The sequence below is a fragment of the Manis pentadactyla genome, chromosome 14, assembly GCF_030020395.1.
Source record: "Manis pentadactyla isolate mManPen7 chromosome 14, mManPen7.hap1, whole genome shotgun sequence".
Classification (NCBI taxonomy): domain Eukaryota; kingdom Metazoa; phylum Chordata; class Mammalia; order Pholidota; family Manidae; genus Manis; species Manis pentadactyla.
The window spans coordinates 14,590,447-14,618,220 of record NC_080032.1 but is presented as its reverse complement, the minus strand read 5'-3'; the positions used below and the strand labels follow the sequence as shown (position 1 = coordinate 14,618,220).

The window sequence follows — 27,774 nt, the reverse complement described above, 5'->3', positions numbered from 1 at the left end:
GGTGGTTCGGGTGGTTCCAGGTCACTGAGGGAGGCTCCAAGCGTGTTAAGGGGCACTGCCGGCGCTACCAAGGTCTGGGCATCTTTGGGGCCATCCGCCAGGCCCCTGCCCCTGCCCCTGCGCTCCCAGCGCCGCGCCGCAGCGCCCCCTCCGCCGCCAGGGGCCGCCGGGAAGCGGGGCTCCTCAAACGCGGGGCGGGGCAAGGGGCGGGGCGCGGCAGTACCTGGGCCGCGGGGAAGCCGGGGGTGGGCTCTCCGAGGACAGCCGGCGGGCCCCCCCAGATCCGCACAACCAGCCGCCGGGAAGCTCGGGGCTCCGGGCGTAGAGGCTGCGCTGTCACATGGGCGCCGGCGACGGGGCCGCATTTAAGCGGCCGGGGGACGGCGCCCGCCTCCAGCGCGTCCTCGGGCTTGGCTCCCGCCGGGCGCCCCGCTCTCTGCCCGCCGGGGGCCCCGCGCAGCGCCGCACCGCGCCGCCTCCGCCCGGCCATGCGAGCGCGGGCCCCGCCGCGATGAGCTCGCACATAGCCAAAAGCGAGTCCAAGACGTCGCTGCTGAAGGCGGCGGCGGCGAGCGGGGGCAGCCGGGTGCCCCGCCACGGCCCTGCCCGGGAGCCAGGGCTGCCCAGCCGCCGGTTGCCCGGCACCTGCCCGAGCACGCCGCCGCCGTCCGGGGACCCCAGTTCGCGGAGGCCCCTGTGCCGGCCGATGACGCGAGAGGAGGGCGCGCGGGGGAGCGGGCGCGGGCTCCCCCAGGCGCACTGCAGGCCCCGGGAGGCGCTCCCGGCCGCGGCGTCCCGACCTTCGCCGCCGTCGCCGCTGCCTCCGGCCCGCGGGCGGGATGGGGAGGAACGGGGGCTGTCCCCGGCGCTCGGCCTCCGGGGCTCGCAGCGAGCCCCGGGTCGCGGGGACTCCGCTCCAGCCGCCGCGTCCGAGGCAGACCCGTTCCTCCACCAGCTGCGCCCCATGCTCAGCTCCGCCTTCGGCCAGGTAAGGGCCGCACCTCCCGCCCGCGCTCCCGGGAAAGGCGCTCGGGACCCTGCCGCGGCTGCGCGCCCACGGCCCTCCTCCCGCTGCCCGCGGTCTCCCGGCTCACGCTCCCCTAGTCCTGCCGCAGCCCCGCGCCCTTGCCGGCGCGTCTCCTCCCCCGTGCCTGATTCAGCACCCCGGGCGCTGTCCACGCTCCCGGCCCCTTACGGACGAGGCACCACCGCCTAGTCTCCCGCCACCTGCCGGAACAGGCCAGCCCTGAAAGGGAGTGACTGTCACAGACCGCCTAGGATTTCCAGGGGTCAAGCGGGAGGCGCTCTGAGCAGGGGCGCAAAACCCACTGCTCTGGCCTCTGGCCAATACCCAAGACCAAGAGAGTCTGGAGACCCAAGAGTTGAAACCTCAGGACACACAACCTTGCTGGGGATGAGGGACCCTAGCCATTGCCTGTGGTGGCCCCAAAGACCTGGGAAAAGTTAGGAAAGCTAGAGGGAGACTCAACAACAGGAGAAAAGAGAAGTGTCTGGGTAGGCATGGAGGGGCTGTACAGAGCTATGGCTCACACTGGAACTTTGGGGTGTTTTAAGGAGGTCGTCACTCCAGGGTTGCCATTAGGATGGCAGTTGGGCAGTTATCAAGTTGTAAGACTGAGCTGGTGTGCATTCCAGGGTCAGAAAGGTCACTACGGGGTCACCAGCGACTACTTTTGTTTCCTCTAGGTCTTTCTCTTAAGGGTCCCAGGCTGCTGGGCACCTGCCCTTTAATCCAGGTCTACAGTTTGGGGGTGTGCTGCTAAGAACAGAGTTTCACCAGAAAGGAACCTGTGAACTCCCGAGCAAAGTCAGGATTTCCTCTAGTTCTCAGTCCATAATTAAGTCAAACTCATTGGCACTCAGAGACAGTTCTGCGGCAGCCAAGGAGTATAATGCAGAGGTCTGATGAGAGTGTTTGCTTGGTGTGTGGGGGAAAACAGGGGCCTGAGTGTTTCTGCACTAGTATGTAGCATAAAGAAGCCGTTGCAAGCTCTCAGCTTGCCATGCTGGATCAGAATTCCAAGGAGGCTGTGTGTGTTCTGCTTTAGATCTGCACATTTCTTTTCAAAGTACTACTCCGCAGCGGCTGATGATGGTGGAGGTCTGACATGAAGGCAGCTGCCCTTGGATTCGGGTTGCATGGGGCTGCTGTGGTGGTGTGATAGGGCAGCAGTGTGTAGCTTTGTTCCTGCAGGGAGCCCTTGTTAGCAGAGTAGCTGGAAACAGTTCTCCTGAGGCAAAGCTGTGAGAGTTAGTGCAGTGACATGTTGGGATAGAAGTTCACTGCAGTGGCTTGTGTGTTAGTGAGGAGGTGTAGGTCGTGTGGGCAGGGTGGTCTGTGGAGTGGGGCCGGTTTGCAGAAGGAATACTGTGTCGTTGAACCAGTGACACCTATTCTTCCATTTATCCAATATTGTTTGAGCACCTGCTTTGCCCAGGCATTTGCACTACAGAGACAACAGCACACAAGAGAGGAGCCGGGCTCTGGCTATTTTGGAGTTTATAATCTAGCAGTTGGAGGGGTAGGTCATAGGCTCAGAGTTTCTGGTTATTAGTTTGCTGGTGATCTAACTTCATTCCTGGAAAAAGGGCCCTCTCTTTCCAATCTCGTGAGATTTGCCCGCATAGGCCCTTTGTGAGCTCAGAGCATTTCAGCTACTTGCTTTTCTTTCTCCTTCTGCTTTCTTAGTCATTACATGAAGCATATTCTCCAGCCCAGTGTTCTGAAATGTCACCAGGGTCACCTGAGTCAAGAAGAGCTGGAAGGCCCATCAAATATTTACTACCTCCCTCTAGAAGCTCTTGCCTCGAGAACTGCGGACTTTTTCTTTAAAGCTCAGCACATTCGGTTTGGGCTTCCTGCTGACAGCTGTAAGGCGTCTGCTTGAATAACAGCAGCGGAACCAGGCCTGGGACTTCCGTGTCAGAGTTTCCAGGCTCCTGAGACCAAGGGGAGCTGGTGTTTCCTTCCCTTCTCTGCACTGACATTTCTGTCCTTAGAGACAGGGTTGGGACCAAGAGAAGGGAAATGGTGTTCTGAATACAGAAACTTTCAGATAGGATCTGCTTATGGCAAAATATAGCCCTGGGAAGTAGGTTTTTCATGTATCCCAAGTTCTTCTTCTTTTTTTTTTTAACCTTAAGTGAATTGCTGAACTCATTAAGCCTCTGTTTCTTTATTTGCAAACTAGGAGTAATTGTAGTATCTCTCTCTTTGAGAGATTAAACAGGGTATGGAGATATGTACAGAGCTTGACTTGGTGTGTGACCCAGAGTAAGGGCTCTATCAATGCTAGTTATTATTATTGTGTTGTTGTTTTGTTGATTAACTACCTAAGATGGTGGCAGACCTTCTTTCCATTTGTAATAGTCAGGGAGAGGCAGGGTTCAAAGTGAGGAATGAAAGTACCAAGATGGGCTCCTACACTAGGGCACAGGAATTAGGATTCTTCCAGTGATGTCACAGAGCACCCTTACAACCTACAAGGAGATGGTGTGGTTTGAGGGTGCAGGTACTGACTGGTGGCTTGGGAGACAGTAGAGCCGCAGGTTCCATTGCCAGCTCTGTCTCTTCCTATTGCTGTGACCTTGGGCTTATTATTTTCTCTGGTCTGGATTTCTTCTTCCAGAAATGAGATTGAAGAAACTACATTGCAGAGCTATTATGAGGGTTACCCAGGATTAAGGCTGTTAGATGGCCTGGCTCCAAGTGGGGGCTAGAAAAAGGGCAGCCTAAATAATGTTATTGTTATTATTATTGTTATTATTAATAAAGGAATTGTCTGGATGAGGGCCTGAATCACGTACTTTAAAAACTGTCTCTGAGCCAGATGAGAAAGGCCATTAAGGGAAAGACCTGAATGACAAAGGACCTTCCCTTAGTACTGTCTTTGTGGCTAGCTAAGGACAGTGCTACCCAGCTGCCTAGAGAAGATGTGGTATCAGAAATTAACTCAGAATAGGCATGACTTGGGGCAATTCTTGGCATTAAGTCTTGCAAAACTATTTTAAGAACAGTCTTTCTGCTCCTTACTCAGCTTGGGAAAAAACACCCTTTGTAGAGATGGCAGATATGTATAAAACCCACAGTTTTGTCCCATCCTTCCCCTTTTTCTAGCTTTAGAAACATCTCCTCTGATTGGAGTAGGCTAACTCAATTCCCAAACTGCTTTGCACACAATAGGATTGCAGTATTCAATGAGTGAGTGAGTGAATGACTGGTATCTCCAGCCTCTGAACTTCAGAGATTTATTAGTCCCTATAGTTTAGATGGGGGAGGGAGGCCATAATGGTTTGGGTCCTAATGGATTCAGTCTTGCTAGGCTGTGTTCCTAGGATGAGGGCTGTGAATATTACTCACTCCTGCCCAGCCAAATCTCCCCCCTGCTCTCTGGGAGGGCTGGGAGCCCATTGCCTTTCCTCTGGGCCTGGGGAAGGGGAAGAGAGGGTCAGTCTGTGGTTAACACTAATCATAGAGAGGCCTCTGGGATGTCTGCGTTTGCTTCTAGCTGTTTGGGGGAAGCACCAAGGGTACTTGAGACCTCAGTTTAGAGCCCTCTAAACAACTGCCAAAGTATCTTCTCATTATCTTCACAGCAACCTGTGAAGGTTGGCATTACCATCCCCCATTTTAGAGATGAGGAAACAGGCTCAAGGGAAGGGAAGTGGCTTGTCCAAAGGTTACACAGTGAGTAAATGGCAGGACAGTGATGTGGACTGCCTATTTCCAAGCAACCTGCTGCCAAATACTGGTTCAGTGGGAAGTCATAGAAGTGTGTTTCCTATTTGTCAGAAGCATCCACAAGCTCCTCTCAGGTAATGATCCAGCTTTTCCGTGAGTGTCTTAGCACTGGGCAGCCATCCAAGTTCAAATGCTGGTGATAGAAATGATCAGGGCCAAGGCCAGCCTCCCTCCTAATCAGGAATAATCGGCAACGGGTTTATCCTTCTTATTCCTCTGATCTTATTATTCCATTTACAACTCAAACTGGCTTCCAGAGGTCCAGGGTCTTACTGCCACAGAGATGGGTGGGGGGGCTGAGGGATATACTTTATTCCTTAGAGAAGCCCCCATCGTTCAAACCTCTTCAAATTTTCTGCTAAACGTCAAGCCCATCTGCCCCCTCCAGATCACCAGTTACCCCCACCTCTCAGGACCTCTGTCACCTCACCTGCCCAGCTCAAAATAGCTTAAGCAAGTTCTGGGTTTGAATCACTGAATCTCTTGCTGCCCTTAAGCCTCGAACTAGTGTCAGCACCCTTCCCCGTAAATAAGGATGGGATTTCTTGGAAGTGCGTGACTTTTGCGTAGGGACCTGGTTTGGCAGTCTCCTGTCTCCCTTTCCAAGGATAAAGGCAGAGCCCAAGGTCGGCAAGCAGGGTGCTGTGCTCCAGGATGGCCTGCAGGGGGCAGGAGTCACCAGCTCTGATTGACTGGTGCCCTGCTGAAGGAAGGGAGGCCACACCTGGTCCTTTAAGACCAAAGTTGGGCAGAGGAAGGGGCACCTTGTAGGTAGTTGGCACCACGCCGAGGCCTTTGCATGTATCATTTCATTAACTCCTCACAAGCACCCTATCAGGGAAGGGGTATTATGTACCCATTTGATAAGTAAAGAAACTGAGGCTCAGATTAACAAGTCCTCAAGGCTGTATATTTGCTAGGCAGCAGGGTAAGATTTGAACGCAAATCTGTCTGACTCTATTCCAAGCTCCTAGCCTCTGTTTCTGGTTCTCAACACTGTCTGTGGGTTAGAATTACCTGGAGCACTAAACACCACCAGTGTCTGGAGCTCTCCTGCACCTCTCAAATCAGAATCTCTGAGGAAGCTCCCCCGTGATTCTCACCTGCAGGCAGCCTTGGGCATCAGCTTTACACTGTGCTGCGTTTCCATGTGTCTGCCCATGTCATTAATGTGAATTGGGTTTGTACCTAGAGCTTAAACCATCTGCTCTCTTGGGGCCCTGGTGATCCCTAGCTTTTCAAAATAGTCTTTCAGAGCATGTATCTGAATTGTAACTAAATAAGTGGGTCCATTGCTCTTTAATAGCTCTTGCCCACTGGCTAGAATGTAAGCTCCCTGAAACCAGGGACCGTGTTTATCCTGTTCACCGCAACATTTTCAGAACTAGGCACAATGCCTGGCACATAAACACTGCACAAATGATACGTCTTTCTTCCATCCTAATCATTACTTATGGAGTACCTATTACGTGCCACACACTTGCTCATGTACTCTTTAAAAACAAGATAGGGGAAGCCCCATTTTCCAGGCTTATAAACAGAAGCTCTGGAATGTGAGAAGTCAGAAGTCGGTAGAGCCAGGACTCAACCCCAGGCCTGCAGATCCTTCCCGTTCTTCTGAGTCCATTGCTCTTCCTCCTGACCTGACCCCCGCTCACAGAGATGCTGCTTCATGCTGTTTCTGAGAAATACGTCTTTGAAGAACCAAGGCACTTAGATTGGCTGCTCTCTCTCCCGTTGGGTCTCCCTCGTGTCTTCATCCCCTTTCCTGCCTTTTAGGCATCAGCCCTCCTCCGACTCCAGGCTCCTCCCTCTGTCCTCAGGGGGTGCGTCTCCCCAGGAGGTTTGGCCCAAACAAGGCTGCTGAATAATTCCCCTGATTAAGCCATGGGACATCAGCAGCGGCGCAGACATCAGGAACTATCCAGAGGCCTTCTCCCCCAGCTCCAGGGAGTGGTGTGTGGCATCTTCTGGGCAGCACCCCACCAGTCTCCCCTAATGGGAGTTCTGACCAGCCACCCAAAGCTGGACAAAGAGTGCCTGGGAAAGGAACCTCTCTGTGCTGAAAACTCGGGGACGCGGGTAAGGGTTGTTGCATCAGGGGTCTGGGAAGAGTTCTGCTTCCCAACCTCTCTCTGGTGTTTCCTGCTGGGAAAAGCTGGGTGCAGGGAAACGGGAACACTTCCTTTCTTGGGTCGTCTGGCTTGGGCTATAGGTCTCGCGAGTCAGGTGACGTCTGAGGTTTGCAATGAATTCACATCAAAGCTGGCACCAGCAGTGATGAAGAGCCAGTCACCTAAGAAGTTCCAGTTGTGGGGCCTTGAGAACTGCTTTGCAAAAGGTGGCCTCTCTGCTCTGCATGCCAAGAAAGCTGGTGAAGGATCCTTGCTCAGAATCAGGCAGAGGATTAGAAGAAAGTAGCCTTCACTCATGCCCTTGGTGCCAGCGCGGCATCCGTCATGCCCCCTCAGAGTCGTCTCTTGGTTTCCCTTGGGATGCAGAGGCAGCACACAGTGACGGGAGTGAAAGGAGCAGCTCACTGCTGATGGCTTAGCAGTGCTTCCAGCCTGGAGCCTCATCTCACTTCAGTGACGAGGCAAGTGTGAAGAATGGAGCGTGGTGGAGAAGTCACAAGATCTCCCAGACCCTCATCTGGAGCTGCCTGCTCTCAATCCAGCTGCAATTGCCAGATGGCAATTAGGAGGCATGTTTGTCCCTTGTGTGTGCATGTGTGTGTGTGTGTGTGTGTATGCGTGTGCATGTGAGTGTGTAAATGCAAACACAAGGTTGGGAGCTGTGAGGCACCCTGGCTTTGGGGACCCAAACTAGCTTGCTTCCCCTTCTGAGTTGCTGGCCTAATTCCCAGCTGCAGCTGCCATTCTGGGCCCCACTCCTGGAGGCAATCTCTCTGCAGATTTGGCAGCAGGAGAGAAGGGGCCGAGGTGAAGGGAATGAACCCAAGGGAGGACTCAGCTCTATAATCTCGTGTCCATGATCCAGCAGCCTCTCCAGCTTGGCTGCCCTCTGCCATCAGCTCTCTGGGTGATTTTCTCTGTGCCTTGCACTCTCCCCTCCTGTCTTCATCTCCTTAAGAAAGTGCCCAGAAAGTTAAACCCACACACACAAACACACACGCAATCCACCAAAAAAGAAAAAAAAGCCCCGAGAGCAGGAGCAGGCAGACGAGTAAGAGAGCACGCGCGCAAGAGAGGGCTCACATCGGTCCTGGGGGAAGGCAGCTCAGGCAGAGGGAGGCTGGGGTTGGCAGTGACTGGGACTCAGGTCTCGTCGCCCCCAGCAGCTGCCTTCATGGACCTGGGGATCCCAAGAGGGGCTGCCTCAGCTTAGGATGGGCAACTGTGTCAAGTCTCCACTGAGAAATCTCTCAAGGAAGGTATGTTTATGGAGTTCCTAGGACCTTGGGTGGGGATTGGGGCATCTTGCCCTCAGTCCCAGAGGTTGTGCATGGAAGAGGTGGGCATCTGAAGCTTGCTATGGGCTCTGTCTAGATGTATATCCCTCTTCCTACCTCTTAATTCCCTTCTGTCATGGTTATCTGTGTCCTGGGCTCTGAGCTGAAACTGGGGTTTAGAGGTGCATGGGAGCTGTGTTTGGGAATTTGCATAAGATTTAGGAAAGAAACTGTGGATCTCTTGGGCTGTAAAATGAATGATAGGGATCCTTAGGATGTGAGTGGCTAGACCCCCTTGAGTCTGGCAGGATCAGGGAGGGTTGAGCCGGGCTTTGACCTTATTGCTGCAGGCTGAGGTTCCTTCCCAGCAGCAGGGCTGTGGGCTCATTCGTCTGCTTTGACTCTGACCCTTTCTGGTGGTCTCTAGGCCTTCAGAGTTGTGGGTTTTGAAGTAGATCCCATTGCTACTGAAAAGGACCAAGCAGGATATCCCCTTCTACCCTCGACCATTCTCAAGTCAGGTCAGAGAATCTCAACTAGGACCAGACTGGTTCAGGGCCCACGGTTGTTTCCATTGAGAAACAGAATGTTGAGCAAAGGTGTCTATAAGTCACTCTGTGTAGTGGATTTATTGCTTATACACCAGGATAAATATCCTTTTGCAAAACAAATCTATCTGCAAAGCGTCTTTCATGCAAGCCTGGGCTCATGTCTGTAGGGTTTTTGCTTCAAATGGGCTCTGCCTGAATTTCTAGTCTCTCTGAAGTCAGGCCATAGAAGAAACTCACAGACAGTATTTAAAGGAAGAAGGAATGAAAGGGATATTTTCCTCTAATTCTTTCATCAGGAACCTGACTGCCACTCAGGTTAAGTGACTTCCACAAGGGCTCAGGTTCACTGATGTATCTCCACCCCAACTCCATCCTACCCCCTTGGTCAGTTGGACAGCTTCTCAATTTAGGACATTTCAGGCTTTTCTGCTCAGTGTCTTCCTCATTTATCTAAGCTGCTCATGTTAAATTCCTTTTAATCTTTGCTGCTTCTTGGATCCTTCCGAGGGTTGACAGTTTCTTCTGTACACACACACCACCCATCCCCACCCCCCACCCATCATCTGTCATCTTTTTAGAGAAGTCTTTTACATCAGAAGTGGCCTGATACTGTGGCAGAGAAGCAGAAACTGATCTGAATTAGTCTAGAGGACCACAGGGTGAAAGGCCTTCCCCTGGATTCTGTCTAGAGCTTGAAGAAGTGAACTTAAGAACAAGAATTGTCCTTCTTCCTACACCACCCATCTTCCCTTACACAGCAGTGTCTCCTCTTCCCAGCCATGTGGCCTTGGGCAAGTTACCTCACCTCTCTGGGCCTCAGTTCCCTTGTCCATTAAGTGGAAATACTTGTATCTACCTCCCAAGGTGCCTGAGAGATCAAAATAAAGTGCTGTGCACACTGCCTGGAATACAGCATTCACTAAATATTAGCTAGTCTTATTGTCATCAGACTCGGAGTTTTTCCACCCTGGGTTTTCTGAGAAGGGGGATAGAGGAAAAAAGGAAAATAGGAGAGGTTTTGAGTCCATGGAATGAGGTAAAAGATCATAAAACTTACTGCGCCCAACTTTATGTTTTTTTATAGTAATTGCTTTATTGTGAAGATTTACCGCATACCCAACATCTGTTGTCTCTTCTGCTCTTTTCCACCAAGAAGTTCTCTTGGCTACTTTATAGAGAAGGGAGCTAGACTCAGAGCTTTCCTGAGGTCACACAGCCAGCTGGAAGCAGAGCCGGGATTTAAACCCCGGTCTGTGTTGAATCCAGAGCTGGTGTTTTATTTATATTTTTTGTCCCCGTGAGAGGCTGCCTCTTTTTTTCCTGCTGGTGGTAGTGTTTTTCATAGATTCCTGAATCTGACCTCACAGGTCATCTAGTCCAAATTCCCACTCACTGCAGCAACCTTCTGTGCCCCCTCTTGATATCGAGGCTCACTCATTTAACTCCTCCTTGAAGATGCTCCGTGTAAGGGAGTTTTGACCTGCATGCCCTTGGCCAGCTTGTGTTGATAGAAGGCTGTTACGTCATGTGCCAAGCTGGCCCCTCCTGTTCCCATGCCGCACTCAGGAGGCGGCCGCTCGGTGCCAGGAGACATTGTCAGCCTGCAGGCCCCTTGCCCACTTGGCTCCCTGAGCGGCAGCCAGGGAACTGGTCATGGTGAGAGGGGGCCTGCTCCAGGCTCTGAGCACGGCAGGACTAGGCTGTCAGGTGCCATCACTGGCCAGGGAAGAAGAGCAGCCTCCCGGGGCAACTTGGTGCCAGGCAGTATTATGATCAGAGGATGCAGTGGAAATTTCCCAGCCACCATTGGCTCATTCTTCGTGGGAGCAAATTCTTCCCCAACCTTCTCAGTTCTTCCCTGATTGGCAAATATTCTCCCACTTCCTCTGGAGCCAGAAGGAAATGCCTTCTGGCTCCCGGAGTCTCCTCAGTTGCATCATCTGCGGCGGCATCGTCTTCACCATGGCAACTCCATGTATCTGACCCCTAACCATGCTCTAGGCGCTATGCAATGGCTCATTTATTTCTCGCAAGAAGCCACGTCATCGCTGCTGTCTGGAGACAGAAACCGGAGCACAGAGAAATGAAATGACCTGCCCAAGGTCACATCAAGGCTGTTTGAGTCCAAAGCCTGTAAAGTAAATCTCCTCTCAGAGTTCTGTGACCTGCTGCCTCCCCCTTCCTGGGTTGTGTCCACTCGCCAAAAGCCAAGAGGCTGATGCTCTCCTGAGATTGTTCCCTGGGTTAACCCACTGTCTACTCCCAGGCTTCCTCTGAGCTAGCCTCCGGGTTGGGACAGTCTCTCTGGTTCTGCCCTTGCTCTAGCCGAGGTCCTGGGAGCCCGTGTGAGTATGGTGGAGGCACTCAGCCTCTTTTGGGCATCAAACCAGAATGGCCTTTGGTCTGTCTGATAACCCTCCAGTTCTGGGAGGACCTAAGAATGACCCTGACTGCGTTCACTCACCCTGGGCCTTGGACTGAGGTCCTTTGCCTCACGTCTGAGTTGCTGCTTTCCCTTGAGGAACCAGACCACTGCTCTTGCCTCTCTGGCCCCGGAAGAGGCTTAGGAAATGGGAAGGAAGTCTTGTCTGCAGCCCCACATTGTGGGGCTTCGGGGAGAAGACACATGGGAGGACAGGAGGAGGCGGTTCTGCTGCTCAGCCTGGGAGGACAAGCTGCCCGTGTGTTGCAGGACCTGCTCCTGGACACGACTTTCTTTGAGCTGGAGGAACCTGGAGGCCAGCACATACAGCAGGACAGAGGGGTGGGGTATGCTGCTCGGGGTCCCAGACAGAAACAGCCCTCAAAGTTTCGGCTGCTCCGACTCTCCATGGGCAGGTTTGGCCCCACATCCTCACCCTGAGGGGAGGCTTCCAAGCTCCGGGCTGAAGGCGGAGTGCCTTGGCCTGCATTCCGGAGGGCCCTGCTCAGTGTGCGGAGGCCGGGGGTGGGGAGGAATAGAATATTGTGTCTGGGTGCTGCTGTCGTCCTAAGGGGATGGTCTGTGGGCAGTGCTGACTTTTTATAGCTGCATGGGAACTGTCAGGGAGGAGGAAGGGCTGGCTGGGGTCCTGGGGCACAGCTATATTCGGTAAGCAGAGAGGGCCCCTGCTCAGCTCCTAGAGTTCAGCAGGCTGGGCCCGGCTGCGTGCCAGGGAAGGCAGGAGGGAGGAGGAGAACTCTCAGTGGCAGAGAGGGTCTTGTCTTAAGGCTGCAAACCCGGTGGAATCGGACCCACAGACGGGCTTTGTTTGGCCTACCCAGAGCTTTTAATCAGAAGGTCTGGCAACATTTGGCTGTAGTTAAATAATGCTGCTGGATGTGTAGTATCCATTTTGCCCCAGCCCCCACCTCTTACCACCTGCCTCCTTTGTTTATGTTAGCTATGGCCCCTGGTTTGCAACCTCCAGTCCAGCAGAGTACTTGAGCCTACTCTCCAGGTGCTGCCAGCTCTGACTGCCCCCACTGCTTTCTACTGGAGATCCAGCAGGGGTAGGGTCAGAAGCCAGTTTGGGAGCTTAGCCCTGGGGGTTGAGCTGGGGCGCTGGGAATCTGGGAAAGGATATTATTCCACTAGTCTCTGAGTGAAGACTTCCCATTGGTTGGAACAGAAGCCTCTCTCTGCCTGCTTCTCTCTCTCTGAGCTTGTGCATGCACACCAATGTGTGGTTCTGTGCTCATGTATGTTGTGTGTGTGTGTACGGGTATGCATACATGCCACACAGTGGGTATCACACCCAGCCCTCCCTGGAGCATCTGTTCCAGCTAAAGATTGGAGGCTCCATCTGGTGGACCAATTTGATGCTTGCCCTCGTGCATCCTGAGGCTCTCTGAATCCTGCTGTTTGACTCTCAAGGGTCTTCTCTTGAGGAGAGTCCCTTCTAGGACCAGGAGCCAGGTGGGGCCAGAGGGTCCGGGTGGCCAGCGAGGTGACACCCTGCCCTCTTTTGTATTTGCTTGGTGCTGGCTGAAGATGCATCAGGAGGCGAAGACCAGCTACAAGGTGGTGCAGACGAGCGAGGAGGGGCTGGTGGCCGGCGGCGAGCTCCCTGGGCCACTCCTGACGCTGGCCCAGAACTGTGCTGTCATGCATAACCTACTGGGCCCCGCCTGTATTTTCCTGCGCAAGGGCTTCGCTGAGAACAGGCAGCCTGTACGTAAGTTGGCCCCAGTGGAGCCATGCTCGACCTGGCTTCACAGGGCACGAGGAGGTGCTGGGAAGAAGAGGGGCTCTACACACAGCAGCACGTGTCCCCTAGAGGATACACCTCAAACCCTCAGCTTGGGAACGTGACCCCCAGCATTTCCCATTCATGGCTGCAAAGCATTGGTGAGGCCACATCCACCAGCAAGAAATAACAATAGCAGCGAATGTTTTTTTGTTTGTTTTTGAGCACTTACCATGTGCAAATACACTGTGCTAAGTGCTTTGGTGCACTGCCTCATTTAAGCCTCCGAGCAACTCCAAGAGGTAAGTACCATTAACATCCCTATTTTACAGATGAGGAATCTGAGTTTGAGAGGTAACAGCTGATGAGGGTTAGAGGTGGGATTCAAACTCTGGGAGTCTGACTCAAGGACTAGGGGCCTGTTCTCTTAACAACAGTACTGAATGCACAGCACTGTCTGTAGAACTATCTATGAAGATAGAAATATTGTGCAATCTGTGCTGTCCAACATTATAGCCACCAGCCACATGTGACCATGGAGCACTTGAAATATGGCTGGTGCGACTGAGAAACTAAATTACTAATTTTACTTAATTCCAATTTAAATGGCCATGTGTGGCTATTACATTGGGTCACCTTCAACAGGTATCTGAGCAGTGGCAGGGAAGAGGTAATGGTGATGATGTTACAGATACAAATGTTTGTAGGTTCCATTTACTGAATGCCACATGCTAAACACTCTACAGATCTTGTCTAGTGGATCTTACAGAAGTTCCGTGACAACAGTACTGGTATGAACCCATTTTACAGATGAGGAGATTGTGGCTCAGAGAAGTTGGCTGCTTGAAGCCTGAAGGGTGGGAAACAACTTGTCCTAGCAAATATGCTCTGCACATGTGTATACATGCATATGCTCGCTTACTCATTGAATTCACTTACTAGGCGTACGGGGAATTGCAAACAACATCCTTTTAGGTCACCCAAGATCCAAGTGTGACTAGGAATGGGAGTGACCACACTTGCACTGTGCATCGGGACAGACTTTTTAAGTCCATTTAATCATCTCACAAGGACTTACATACCTTCCGCGATTCCCATCCTCAGCAGGAATGCCGCCTGCAGGCTGCTAGCTTGCAGCCTGCTCATTCCAAGCTCACACACGCTTGCAACACTGTCCTGCCGCACACAGCTGCTTCTGAGTGTGAAGTCCCATGCACCTGGTTGGCTCACTAGATGTTGTTCAGCAGCTCCTTTCCAGGAGGTTCTCAGGTTTTCCAGAGCTGGGGTCCCTTGCCCTGGGGCCAGTTTACAGCGGGTGAGCAGAAGCTGTCTCTACCCACCCTGGCCCAGTTGGCTACAACAGCCTGTGTGCACAGCTGTGATGCCTCAAGCTCACCGGGGCATGCCTGCCTGTGTGTGCTTGTGATAGGTGCGCCCACACCTGGCGTGCACTTCCTCAGGACGGGCACACCCTACCCAAAGACAGAGAGCTGTGACATGGGGAGGATGAGCCCCGTGCACCAGCTTTGGAACCTATGAAGCAGGTCCAGCTGGGCATCCATTTCATGCTGGTCTGTCTCCCTCCTGGGCAGGCCGGGGGTGACTGGCAGCTCGGCAGGTAGAGCCTGCCCCACGTGTCCTCCAGGCCTGCTCTGTGGGGCCTTCTCTGCCATCTGTTCTGATGCCCAGAACCAGGGCTTCCTTGACTCCGCAAGGAGACCTGGGTGCTGCTTCCAGCTGGAGATGTGTGCTTGGGACCTTGGCAGCAGCCAGAGGCACTGGTGGCGGCCAGTGTCCTAAGCTGTGTCTGGTGACAGGGCAAGGAATGGGATGGGGTCAAATCGGAGAAGGAGGGGCAGTGCCCAGGAAGCAGGGCACAGCCCTAACTCTGCCTCCACACCCTCGAGTGTGCCTCCTCTTCCTCCCTCTGGGGCTGCCTGTCTGGTCCCCACTTTCTGGCTTATCAGCCCCTTTTCTCCCGTTACCTTGCAGGCTTCCTCTCTTGAGTGACCTCCTGCTGACCCTGCCTTATTTACAGGTTTTTGCCTTGGACCAACTCTGCTCCCCACACATCCTTGTGTCTGGGATAAAGAAGGGGCTGGGGATGCTGGGGTTCTGTGCCCAGGCTGAACGGGGCTCTGGGGCCCCTGGGCATCTCCTGTCTGTGTGAGACGTGGGGCTGTGCCTCTCCCCTCAAGGACATGGCCCAGGCCTGCCTCTGCCGCCGCCCCATCACCTCCCACCTGGTGCTGCCTGCCCCTTGGATGGCCCCCAGCCTGGGCCTTTTGTGACTTCCAACCTCCTCAAAGCTGCTAATGGCACATGTTGTTTTGTTTCAGGACAGATCACTGCGGCCAGAGGAGATCGAAGGTGAGACCTGGCCCCTTACGGGGAAGGGCTGCTCAACCATCCAGGAAGGTGAGGGAAGGGAGGCTGGTGGAGAGAGAGGTAGAGACACCTTGGCCTCCTGGGCCCGGGCCCTGCTACAGAGCCAGGAACCCTCTGTGCAGCCAGGCGTCGGAGGAGGGCACATCCTGAACAGCTCCAGGGCCTGCCTCTCTAAGCCAGTGGGCCCTCGGGCTGCCTTTGCCCCCGAGGCTCTGTGGGTGCCACCCGCAGCTACGCCCGCCTTTGTTCTTCCCAGAGCTCCGAGAGGCCTTCAGAGAATTTGACAAGGACAAGGACGGCTACATCAACTGCCGGGACCTGGGCAACTGCATGCGCACTATGGGCTACATGCCCACGGAGATGGAGCTCATTGAGCTGTCTCAGCAGATCAACATGAACCGTGAGCCCTGCACCAGCACCTCCTGCTCTTCCGTCCTCACCCTTGCAGTCAGATAGGCCAGGGTTCACGTTCATGGCCCACCTCTTTCCAGCTCTGTGACCTGGGGCAAACCACTCATCCTCTCTGAGCCTCAGTCTTCTCACGTGTAAAATGAGAAGTGTAATAGGGGCAGTGGAGCACAGGAAGTCACTTAGGAAATATCTCTGAAACAGCCCAATACCCAGTGAGAGTTGAACAGAGGGGTGCTGTTATTGCCATGTTTTTCTCTGTCTTGGTTTGAAACAAGCAGAACCTGAGGCAAGCATTTGAGTGCAGGTAGTTTATTTGAGAGGTGAAGGAAAGCATTGGTTGGGAGTGAGGAAATGAGACAATGAAGAGAAGCAGCCAACAGAGGGTGCCTCCTTGAGCCAGCCACCGCTGTGGTGATGGGAGTCTAATTCTGCTGGGAACTCAGGCAGTTCCCACCTCAAACTATCCCCCAGCCCTCACCACTCTGGCTGGATATTTATCCCCCAAACTCCTGCCAACCCTGGCTGAAAGCTGCTGAGCAAGTAGGCCAGTGTGTGGAGGTCAGTTCTCCAGAGCTCCCGCCTGCTGAAAGAGCCAGTTGGAAGTTGAGCTTCCACTTGTGCAAGAAGAATAAGGTGTGGGGCATGTGGGCCAGGTGCTCATAATTTCTGCTTCTCTTTCTGCATGTGTGTGTGTGTGTCTAAAATTATTTACCGGTCTCTGTGATCTAATGTTTCTTCCTCCTATCCGTATCTACCTCTGTCCGGTTCCTGACTTGTTCCCTTAGTCATTAGTGGCCCCCGGCCACTCCCCTGAGCCACTCTTTGGCAAAGCACCTGTCCATGGTCATCTCTCTGTCCTCATTTGGCCTTTGATTATACCTAGGGCCTGGTGCTGAGTAGGTCAAGGAGGGGTTGGCAGTTCCTCCATCGCCTAGTGGGAGATGGGGAATGGTTAGATGGGTGGCCTAGCCTATTCCTACCCTTCTGCCCACATGTCTTCTGATCTATCCATCTGTCTGTATGTCAGTTCCCCATCTATATACGTCCACTCTTCCATCCAGCCATGTGTGTGTCCATCTGCCCACCTACTCCTGTCCTCTCTGTTGCCAGTGGGTGGCCATGTGGATTTTGATGACTTTGTGGAGTTAATGGGACCTAAACTCCTGGCAGAGACAGCAGATATGATCGGAGTAAAGGAACTGCGCGATGCTTTCCGAGAGGTGAGTCATGGGCAAAGGACAGGCAGAGGGTGGGTAGTTGTCAGAATTCCAACCTCAGGACGGTTACTTGGAAAGAAACTGAGCCCTGGATCCCAGACCAGGGGAGGAGAGTCTGGGGGAGTGGGGGAGAGCAGTGATGCTGGGGAAAGGGCTCAACCTTGGGATCCGCTCCTGCACGCGGCAACTCCCTCTCTCTCCTTCCTGCCCTCTCTAGTTTGACACCAATGGTGATGGGGAGATAAGCACCAGTGAGTTACGAGAGGCCATGAGGAAACTCCTGGGCCATCAGGTGGGACACCGAGACATAGAGGAAATTATCCGAGATGTGGACCTCAATGGGGATGGACGAGTGGACTTTGAAGGTAGGTGGGACCTCAGTGTGGGAGAGAAGGCGAGGTGGCAGTGGCCATCCACAGAGCCCTCTTGCTGTGTGTCCATCATGCAACCGTCAGTCTGCCAGCTTTCCATCCCCTCACCCCTCAGTCCATGCCCCGCCCCCAAGTCTGCCTCCCATCCCTACACCCGTCTATCCATCTGTCCGTCCATCTTTCCATGCCTGTCTCTCCAGCTGTTCCTCTGTTTATCTCTTCATCTGTCCAGGGCTACTTACCCATTCATCCACCCCTGAACAATCATCCATACAGCCTTTGATCCATACACTTAGGTATCCATCCATGCATCTATTAACTATTCTGCATGTATCCATCTACCCAAAGCATCTATCTATCCATGACTCCATACTTCCATAAAATACACTCATGCACACCTATCCTTCTGCTGCCCACACGTCCTCTGATCTATCCATCTGTCTTTTTGTCGGTTCCCCAACTGTATTATCTGCTCCTCCATCTAGTCGTCCCTGGGTCCATCTGCCCACCTACACCCGCACCCACCCACGGTAGGTATTTTCTGAATGCCACATTCCTCAACCTGACACTCGGGCCCCCTAGGATCTGACCCCAGCTCACCTCCCCAGTGGCAGCCGCTGTCATTCCTCCTTCACACAGCTTCCAAAGTCGTCCCAAAGTGCTTGCGGTCTGGGACCCACAGGCTCTCATTTGAATACACTGCTGTTTCTGTCAGGATGCCTTTTATTCTGTTCTTCCCTTGGGCGAAGCTCTCCATCCTCAAAGACCCAGCAATGGGGCCGCTTCTCCCAGCGCTGCTTTCCTGGCTCTTCAGACTGAACTCCCTCTTTTCTGGGCTCTCACTGCACCTTCCCTAAAAGCTACTTATGTCTCCACTTGACTCTGGACTTTTTGAGAGGAGGAACCCCATTTTCTCCATCTCTGCTTTTCCCATGTAACTTAGTACCTGGCACATAGCTAATGCCCAGTACAAGTTTTAAAAAAAGAATCAGTAATAATCATAATAGTTACCACTTACTGTGTACTCATTATGTGCCAGTCACTGTGTTAAGTACATTTACATATATTATCTCATTTAATTATCACAGTCACTCTGTGGATTGCACTCTCATTACCTCATGTTGCACATGAGGAAACTGAGGCTCAGAGAAATACTATAGCTTGCTCGAGATTACCTAACTATTAAGACTCAGAGCTGGGTCATAAACCCAGGCCTGGAATCCAACCACTACCCACACCACACTGTGCATGACACCATGTGAAGCACTACAGGATACAGGGCAAAAATCCAGGGGAACATTGACTCTGCCTTCCCGAGCAAAAAGGCAAGATAAACATGTGCCAGGCTTTGAGCATGTCCAGGAACAGAACAGAACGTTGGGAGGCCTTTCCTTGGGAATTGGTCTTCGAGGTTGAGGAGAGTGTGGCTCTATGGACAGAAGACTTTGCTTCCACCAGATCTGGACATCTCAGGTAGCCCTGTCTCCAATAATGCCCCACCCGACATGACAGCCCTTCCCTGAAGGCCCAGCACCCCCCATTCATTCTATCAGCATGCATTATATACTGACTGCATACTGAGGCTTGGTCCCTGCCTCAAGGAGCCCAAGACCAGCAAGGAAAACAGAACCCAACAGTGTAGGAGTCTTTGCTGTTTGGGGGAAGTCCTGCAGGCTGTGAGGTACACAGGGGACACTTGTGCCAAGCTGGAGGGGGATTAGGAAAGGCTTCCTGGAGGAGGATTTAAATAAGGAGAGCCTTAAGAGGTAAATAGGAGCCACCAGGTGAAAAAGAAAGATGGGATATTTACACAAATGTGTCAAAAACTTACCACCACAAAGAAACCTGCATGTGGGTATTTACATCAGCTTTAGCATAACTGCCCAAACTTGGAAACAACCAAGATCTCCTTCAGTAGGTGAATGGATAAATCCACACAATGGAATATTACTCAGCGCTAAAAGGAAATGAGCTGTCAAGCTATGAAAGACAGGGAGGAGCCTTAAGTGCGTGTTAGGAAGTGAGTGAAGCCTGTCTGAAAAGGCTACCTACTGTATGATTCCAACTGTGTGACATTCTGAGAAAAGGCAAAACTTTGGAGACAGTAAAAGATCAGAGGTTGCCAGGAGCTGTTTGGGAATGAAAGGGGGAATGGGCAGAATACAGAGGATTTTTAGGGCAGTGAAACGATTCTGTATGATAACTTAATGGTGGGATACCTGTCGTCATACACTCGTGGACGTGCACCACCAGGAGGAAGCCCCCGGGGGCAGTGGACTTCAGTGATGACGATGTGTCAAGTAGATTCAGCGACTGTGAGGAATCTTCCACCACCACCACGGTGGGGATGTTGGCAGCGGGGGAGGCTGTCCAGGTGTGTGGGCAGGTACACGGCAACTCTGATTTCTGCTCAATTTTGCTGTGAACCTAAAACTGCTATAAAATTAAAGTCTAGTTAAAAAAAAGGAAAGGGAGGGGGAGAGGCTGCAGGAAGGCTGAAAGGTGAGGTGGTGCGGGGGGTGGGGGTGCGGGGGGAAGTGTGCCAGTTGCACCTGGGCACTGGCAGGGAGATCTGTGTGATTGGAGCATAGGGATGGGTGCAGGGGGAGATGTCAACTGGGGCTGCTCAGGGAGCACCTTGAGGCCATGTCAGGACACAGAACGTCATCCGGTGGGGAACCGTGAGAGGCCGACGAGGGGTCAGATATGTGGATTAGAAAGCTTGTGCTAGCTGCTGTGCAGATGCATTGGAAAAGGCTGCATGGATGTGGGGGACCAGCACCAAGGCAGGGGCAGTCACAGTGGAAAGGGGGCCACAGCGCTGAGGGAGACAGGAAGGCAGCCTCCTGTGCTGGGCCCTGACTGCTGCTTTCTTCCCACCCCGTCCTGTGCGCACCCAGAGTTTGTCCGCATGATGTCCCGCTGAGGCCTCGAGGGCCCTCCAGGACTGCCAAGCTCCCATGGGCGGGGGAAGAGGAGCTGGAGCTCGCCTCACCTCGCCATAGTCGACGCCGCCGAGAGCCAAGGACGTATTGGCGGATGGGGCCTGCCTGCACCCCGGGGAGGTGCCCACCCCGGACCCCCACCCCTCCGCACTGTGAAAGACTCACAACTCCTGCAACTGGAAAGGGGGTGCCCACGAAAAGAAGGCCACAGTGCCAAGCTGGCAGAGGTCATGCCAGGCACCAAGTGCCACGTGCCCAGCCGCTGCTGGCCGGGTGGACCAGGGAGCCCGCCAGCAGATCCCACACAGCATGTCCGCCCCAGGGCAAAGCCTCTCGCATTCTCTCTAGCTCGTGCCTGTCCCAGCTCGCCTCAGCCCTGTTATCTCAGAACCAATAAAGATATTTCCACGAGAAGGGCAGCCGTGGGGGTCTTTGCTTCTTAGGCCTGGTTTGGTAGTTCACCCATTTCCTGAGGACCAGCTGCATGCCCAGAACTGGCTGAACAATCCTGCATTCAGCATGCATTTATGGAGCACCCATTAGGTACCCAGCCCTTCCACTCTCACCTGAGAAGCCAGGGCTTGTGCTTTAACTGAGAGGGACATGAGGGGATGTTGTGACTTAGCCAGGTATGCAGCTGCCCCGGAGTCAGGCCCACAAGAACAGAATGGATATCAGGTAAACAGCTAGCAGGGTTGGCCCCACTTCCTGTCTTCCTGGAACTTTCGTACTGGTGGGAGAGACAGACATGAAATAATCCCATGGGTGTGTGATGACGTGTGATTCTGCTAGTTAGGACAAGTGCAGGGACTGTCGGTTGGGTATAATAAGGAGGACAGGCTACTGTAGGGAGGTCAGGAGAGGGGTTCCTGGCCCTGGAGGAGATCCCGGTATGTGTGAGGAGACGAGAAGACGTAGAAACTCTTGCCACCCTCTCTGCTCAGTGCAAAACAGGATAATCTCGTACTTAGGGCCTGGGTTTACTTGCTGTATGACTTTGAGCCAGGCACGTTCCCTCTTTGAACCTGTTTCCTCGTATGTAATAGGGCCATAACAGTCCACAGTAAGTGCTCCCAGGACATTACATTCTACACCTCCAGGGGCTGCGAGTCACACAACTGCTGTAGAATTGTGCAACGTGCACTATTAAGCAAATCCAGTGTAATTATTGTAATTAAGTTCTGTAAGTGAAGGGTTGAAGGGGTCCAAGGGAGAAGTGTACCAGTCGAAGTTGCCCAGAATCTTTGACAGGCTTGAGGCATAATCAGGAGTGTGGGATGGACCAGAGTGCTCCAAGCCAATGCTTCTCAAACTTCAGCCTGTGTGAGAATCGCCTGGAGGATTTGTTCAGCCACAGATCTGGGCCCCACCCCGATAATTCTGATTCAGTCTGGGGTGGGAGGCCGTGAATTTGCACCTCTAACAAGCTCCCAGGGCCTGCTGATGCTGCCTATCAGGGAGCACAGTTCGATAACTGCTCTAAGTCCCAGACACATGAGAGGCAGGAGTGCTTTCAGGCATCTGGGGCAGGCTGCGGACTAAAGGCCGGGAAGGGGCGGCAGGTAGACAATCCTGCTCATATCCTGCAGGAAACAGAGGGTCGTTGTTCTCAGACTTGGCAGGGAATGTGGGAAGGACTGAAGACCCTGGCCAGAGGCCTGGATAATCCCCATGTCCCTGAGGCCAGGGGTGCTGGGAGCTCCAGATTCCCTCTAATAATCCAATTCCGAGTCTAAGCCCTTGGCTCCATGCCCTAGGAGGCAGGCCCGTAGCCCTGCCTGCTCCTGTATCAGCTTCGGTCTGCCCAGGGCCCCAGATCTACTCTGCTGAGAAACGCAATGGCCTTGGGGAGCCAGAGGAGCAAGCTGTAGACTGAGAGCTTCTGTGGGCCTCTGTTTCAGCTGGGATGATGAGCCCCTGATTGGCGGTGGAGGGTGGAGTTAGGGTGTCAACTAGGACACTCTGTCCCCGATGTCCTGGCCTCCTGAAGTCACAGACTGGCTGTAATAAAGGGACTTGAGAATACTGTTTAGAAGAACCCTAACGCTCAGGACAAGTGGAAGACCAGGGCCTGGGCTTCTTTCTGCCTCCTCCAATGGCTGAACCTGAAACTCCTCCTCTGGAACTTGTCTTATATTTGGGGGCTGCTAGTAAGATCGTTTAAAGAAAGGGTTTTGCTACTCTCCAAGAACTGACTCATTTTCCTAGATGGGCCCTATCCCAGGCAGGAACTCTTTCTGCCACCTGTGCCACACAACTGCTTGGACCTCCCCTCCAGTGGGGAGCTCGGGGGTGTCATCTTAGAAGGGCTCTCATTGACCGGAAGTTCTTAAACTGACCTTGGATACGCCTCCAGGTGATTTGTAAAGTCCCATTCAATCCCTCACTCATGCATGCATTTAACTGGTGTTTATTGAGCACCAGCTCCTTTGCCAGGGTCCCTGTCTCAAATAAGGAAAACAGACAAGTAAAATGTAGTGGTGTCAGTGCTACATACTAGGTTACTTGCAAGGCTACCTACCCTAGGAGAAGTAAGGGGATGTAAAAGGTACCCAATCCAATCTGGCAGTAGGGAGGTGGAAGGGACAGATTTGCTAGAACCTGAAGGATCAGCTGTGCTTAGTCGGAGGAGGCAAGAAGAGTGTTTCTGGTTAAGGGACCAGCACAAGCAAAGGCTGAGAGGTAAGGGAGAACCTGGCTCCTTTGGGAAATGAAGCAGAATTCCATCTGCCTGGTGTTCTGGGCTGGAGGGAGGAGCAGAGAGAGAGAGATGACGCCCATCAGGGAGGCAGGACCACATCCTACTGCAGACCTTGGAGTATGGAGCAGCTCAGGTGGGACCTCTGAGGGCTGCCTTCATGTGTGAGCCAGGCCAAGGGCAGCAGAAGCCTTGGTGCCTATAAAACGTTGCCTTTGGTGACAGATATATCCAGAGGTGGAGCAAATCACGGGCAGCTTTGGGGCAGCTGGCAAGCCTCCCTACAGCAATGTGGTTAAGAGCATGGGCTATGATCAAAAGAGAGAAAAACAGACCTTCTGTGCCCTTGATGGAAGAATGCCACCCCCACCCCCAACTCTCTGAGGTCTTGCCCAAAGGACAGAACCTGAGTCTGATCACACCTCTAGGTCCAGCAGGCAAATGGCAGGAACTTCAGGGGACAGAGGAGCATGTTGAGTTGGACTATGAATAATTCCATCTGCAAAATCCAGCCTGGGAAATTAACTCCACAGGTCAAACAGCTTGAGCTCTTCAACAGGAAAATTACAAGAAAAAGAAAGGGATGAAGGGAAAACTTTAGATTAAAAGAGTCTTAAAAGATATGAAGTAAAAAAAAAAGTTGCTGACTAATGGACAGTGTCTAGGGATATGTCCTCGGGAGACAAAACCATAAAGACACACGGGAGATCCCTATAAAAGTTTGAATGGCAACTTTGAGAGAGAGAGTGGGAGGGGCCACACAGAGGGGCTTCTGGGATGTCTGGCAAAGTTTTATTTCTTGACCCATATGGTGGTTACAGGGATGCTTGCCCTATAGTAATTCACTGATTTGCACATTTGTCCTGTATGTTTTTCTGGTTGTCTTATTTGACAATAAATTTTTTTTTTTAATGTGAGTTCAGGAGCCAGCCACTTGGGTTCACATCCCAGCTCTGCCACTTCTTAGCTGTGTCATCCTGGGTAAATTATAAGAGGCCTCAGTTCCCTCATTTGTAAAATGGGGATGATATTATTGGGTTGTTGTGAAGATTGAACTAGTTGAAGCCCTTGGACCAGTGCCTGGCACACAGTAAGCATAATAAAAGTTTTTACTATTACTACTATTGCACTGTAAGTCCCTGTTTCCCTACACCTCTCTCCCATTACCCTTCACAATCCCCTCTCAAGGTAGTGGCAGTGCCTGTGGCTTAGGTTCCAGGGCTAGCATATCCCTTCACTCCTGTTGAGGTGCCAGCCATTTGCTCCCATTCTCTTGCTGATGCCTGTTTTTCCTAGGGAGAGGACAAAAAAAATCATGCCTCATGATTGAGGCATGGACTTTGGTGGTAACATGAACCTGGGTTCTAATCCCAGCTCTGCTACTTATGGGAGTTAAGGGATGTAGGTGTTAAGGGAGTCCCTCTTCCTCTTTGAGCCTGTTATTTATTATTAGTGATAATAATTGTATCTACTTGGTGGGGTGGTTGTGCATAACTAATCTGTGCATAATGCTTAATAGAAGGCTTGGCTCAAGGCCTTCACACATGCTGTTCCCTCTGCCTGGAATGCTTTTCCTTGCACTCTTTGAATAGCTGGATCCTTCTCATTTTTTTGTGGCCAGGCTTAAATGTCTCCTTGACTTCCCTATTGAAGGAAGGAAGGAAACCACTGCCACATTTCCTTTTTATGCTTTAGAGCATATATGAAACTTATGGCCTGACATATTGTTTTACAGTGTATTTATGTTTATCTGCTTATTGTTTGACACCCTCTGCCCCTCACTAGAATGTAAAATCCATGTTGGCAGAGACCATCTCTACCTTGTTCCCTGCAATATCTCCAGTGTCTAGTAGGTACTCAGCAATTATTTACTTGAATAAATAAATACCTTTTACAAATATATAAATATATTTGCTCACTTCTCTGTTGTCTGTATTCCCTGACTGGCTTGTGAGGGACATAAGTGCAGGGATCTTGTCTGATGTGTTCTCTGCTGTGTCTCCTGAACCCCTTGCACTTGGCTGGGTGCATCCCGCATGCTCAGTGTATACTTGTCAGATGGATGTGGGACTGTGATCACCACCCTCAGGTTCAGGCAAGGCTCCAGGCCCCCTCCCTGGTGGTCCTCCTGACTTCAGGTCTTGCTCCGTTCCAGTATCAGGTCTTTTTGGACCATTTCCTTGTGCTGCAGGGGCCTCAAAGCTGCAGGAAGTGACATGGAATAGGAAAACAGACCAAGATTGGGAGTTGGACAGACCCAGATTCTAGACCTGGATCCATCATTTACCAGTTTATCAACCTGGGACTTTGAGTCAATTGGTGAAGTTTGATTTTCTCATCTGTTCAAAGGGAGATAATAATCATAACAACAACAACAATAATATATCTGCCTGGAGGATTAGATCAGGTAACAGGCACAGAAGCCCAATGTGAATTGAATAGTCCCATACACCTATGTTATCACAAGTATTAGTAGCTACAAAGGCTTGAAACAGCCACTGAGAACCAAATCCTGGGATGAAATTGGAATTCTAAAGAGAGCCTGCCCAGTGTCTGTCAACATTTGTTCTCTCCATCTTCCTTAGTAATAAAACTCTTGATTTCTAGGACCTTTAGAATCAAGACTACATCTCCCAACCTCCCTTGCAGCAGGGTTTGGCCTTGTGCATGTTCCGGCTAAGGGACAGATTTCCCGGAAGTGTCCTAAAAAGGAGAGACCTAGCTTTCTTTGCATTTCTTCCTCCTTCTTGCCAGCTGGAATATGGCCTTGAATCTTGGAGGTTGAACATTATCTTTTGCCTTGAGGGAGAGGTCAGTACGGAAGATGTTGGAAGTGCCGATGAACAGAAGGCACCTGGGTCCCTGACACTTTCCAGAAGCCACCATAAAAGTCCTGGAGTGCCTCACTCCAGAATCCTTTACCAGAGAGGAAAAAACTTACTGAGTCATTATTATTTTGCATTTTTCCTGCACTTGCAATCAAATTAAATATAACTGATATACTCTCCAAAAGGAGGAGTTCACATGGGCTTGATGAGTTGTATCTTTAATTAATAAACACTTGTATAATTCTTACCAGCTATGTTGCTTGCATTCTAGTAAGCCTTTTACAAATATTAAACTCAACTTGTGAATTCTCATTAGAACTCCATGAGATAGGAATTACTGTCATCCCCATTTTACAGGTGAGTCTTGGAAACTTCATGAGAAAGAGGAGACAAACAGTTCTTGGAATGTTCTTTTCAGTTCCTGCTTCTGATAACTCCCTTTCATTCAACAAATACACACTGAACATGTACTATGTGCCAGGTCCTCTGCTAGGTGTGAGGGATAGAAGGACAAGAAACAGATTTGAAGGCTGGTCTCCTGGAGCTTACAGTCTAAGCTGTGCTGTCTGATATGGTAGCCATGAGCCACATGTGGCTATTGAAATTTAAATTAATTAAAATTAGATAAAATTTAGCTCCCCAGACTTACCAGCCATATTTCACATGTCCAATAGCCACATGTGGACAGTGAGTGTGCTAGAGAGTGCAGATATAGTACATTTCCATCATGATAGAAAGTTCTGGTCTAAAGGACAGATGACAAGTAAACTGGCCATTTCGAATCCAATGTGCAAGTGATGGCTATCATATTTCTTACTGTTTTCCTAATTTTCCCAGCTCTGGGGAAGAGAACAAAAAGGATAAAGCAACTGCTTTATTTATTTATGCAGTATTGTTGGGTATGGTATAAGTCCTATTCATTCATCATCTCACTGAATCTTTATAATCTCCCCCATTTTATAGATGAGGAAACTGAGGCTCAGAAGGGGGATGTGGCTTGCCAAGCTTATAACTATGATAGATAATAGAGTGTGCCTGGTGTTCCTGACTCCATCAATTGTATCTTTAGCACGAGGATATAGCATCTGGGAGATAGTAAGAACAGCTAACATATGCGGAGTGCTTATGATGGCCATGTAAGGCACTTTCCTGAAGTTTGCTTTCTATCATCCTCATCCCAGCCCTAGGAAGCTGAAGGTTGTCATCACCTCATTTACAGGTGAGGAAACCAAGGTGCAGGAGGGAAGTGACTTGCCCAAGGCCACCGGATGGGGTGGCACTTGCTTTTTTTGTCCTTGCTCTAGGTTACCCTAGTGCTGGCTGGCTTCTTTGTGACTCATATCCTCCTGGGGGAAGTGAAGAAAAGCCAAATCCATTCTCCTCCCATGAAGTTTGATTCCAATTGTTCACTGGGGGCCAGGATCGGTAGACACTGTGGGTGGGTTCCCTGATTCTCTGGGTGGTTCTGGTTTCCCTGCTGTCTTATTAAAGGCCCTGGGCATGGAAACTTGGCTTTGGGACCAGACCACCCACCTCCAAGTCCGAGGGCTGGCAGGGTGGGCTGAGCAGAAGGCCTGGCTGGCCCCCTTCCCCTCTTTGTGTTTACCTTTTGAACTTTTATTGTGAGCCTATATTTAAGGGGGAAAAATATTCCATAAACTTAAAATAGGCAAAACTTAATTAATAGCATGCTTTGTTCTTCTGATCCTTATCTGTACAGGAAGACACACCCCTTTTTTATTTTGTGGGTCAAGGTGAAGCTGCCTCTGAGGGCTTACAAATGGGGCTCCATTTTCCACTTTTGAATTATGATTCCTTTTGGCTTTTCCCTTGCTTTGTGTGGAAGGGTTTTTCCCAGCTCCTAGCTTGAGCACTTCACCAAGGCCTTTTCTATTTATTAAGGTGCTTGCGTGACATGTTATAATTATTTCTTCTTGTACGACTAATAGCTACCGAGCATTGAGGACCCACTGTGGGCCAGGCACTCAGTTAAGGGGTTCAATCATCCTTATATGGAGAGCT

At 51.6% G+C, this 27,774-nt stretch overlaps 1 protein-coding gene across 3 annotated transcripts; it reads left to right on the top strand.

The window, feature by feature from the left end:
- Positions 1-246: 246 nt before the first annotated feature.
- Positions 247-20,663, top strand: CABP1 (calcium binding protein 1). 3 transcript variants are annotated; one of them, XM_036929481.2, is made up of 7 exons: positions 7,634-8,156; positions 12,699-12,878; positions 15,234-15,264; positions 15,539-15,682; positions 16,804-16,913; positions 17,128-17,275; positions 20,182-20,659. In XM_036929481.2, the coding sequence occupies exons 1-7, from the start codon at positions 8,112-8,114 to the stop codon at positions 20,205-20,207; spliced, it is 684 nt and encodes a 227-aa protein (XP_036785376.1). In that variant the 5' UTR covers positions 7,634-8,111; the 3' UTR covers positions 20,208-20,659. The 3 variants fall into 3 exon arrangements, with proteins under 3 accessions (XP_036785375.1, XP_036785376.1, XP_036785377.1); XM_036929482.2 differs by lacking the exon at positions 7,634-8,156 and adding an exon at positions 11,759-12,217; XM_036929480.2 differs by lacking the exons at positions 7,634-8,156; positions 12,699-12,878 and adding an exon at positions 247-988 and having other exon boundaries at positions 20,182-20,663.
- The last annotated feature ends 7,111 nt before the right edge of the window (positions 20,664-27,774 follow it).

Excerpts from the sequence above, each read along its gene's own strand:
- CABP1 (XM_036929480.2), top strand. The coding sequence starts at position 341 with ATGGGCGCCGGCGACGGGGCCGCATTTAAGCGGCCGGGGGACGGCGCC. Across the intron at positions 16,914-17,127 it reads TGCGCGATGCTTTCCGAGAG|TTTGACACCAATGGTGATGG; the intron begins GTGAGTCATGGG and ends TGCCCTCTCTAG. Across the intron at positions 17,276-20,181 it reads TGGACGAGTGGACTTTGAAG|AGTTTGTCCGCATGATGTCC; the intron begins GTAGGTGGGACC and ends GTGCGCACCCAG.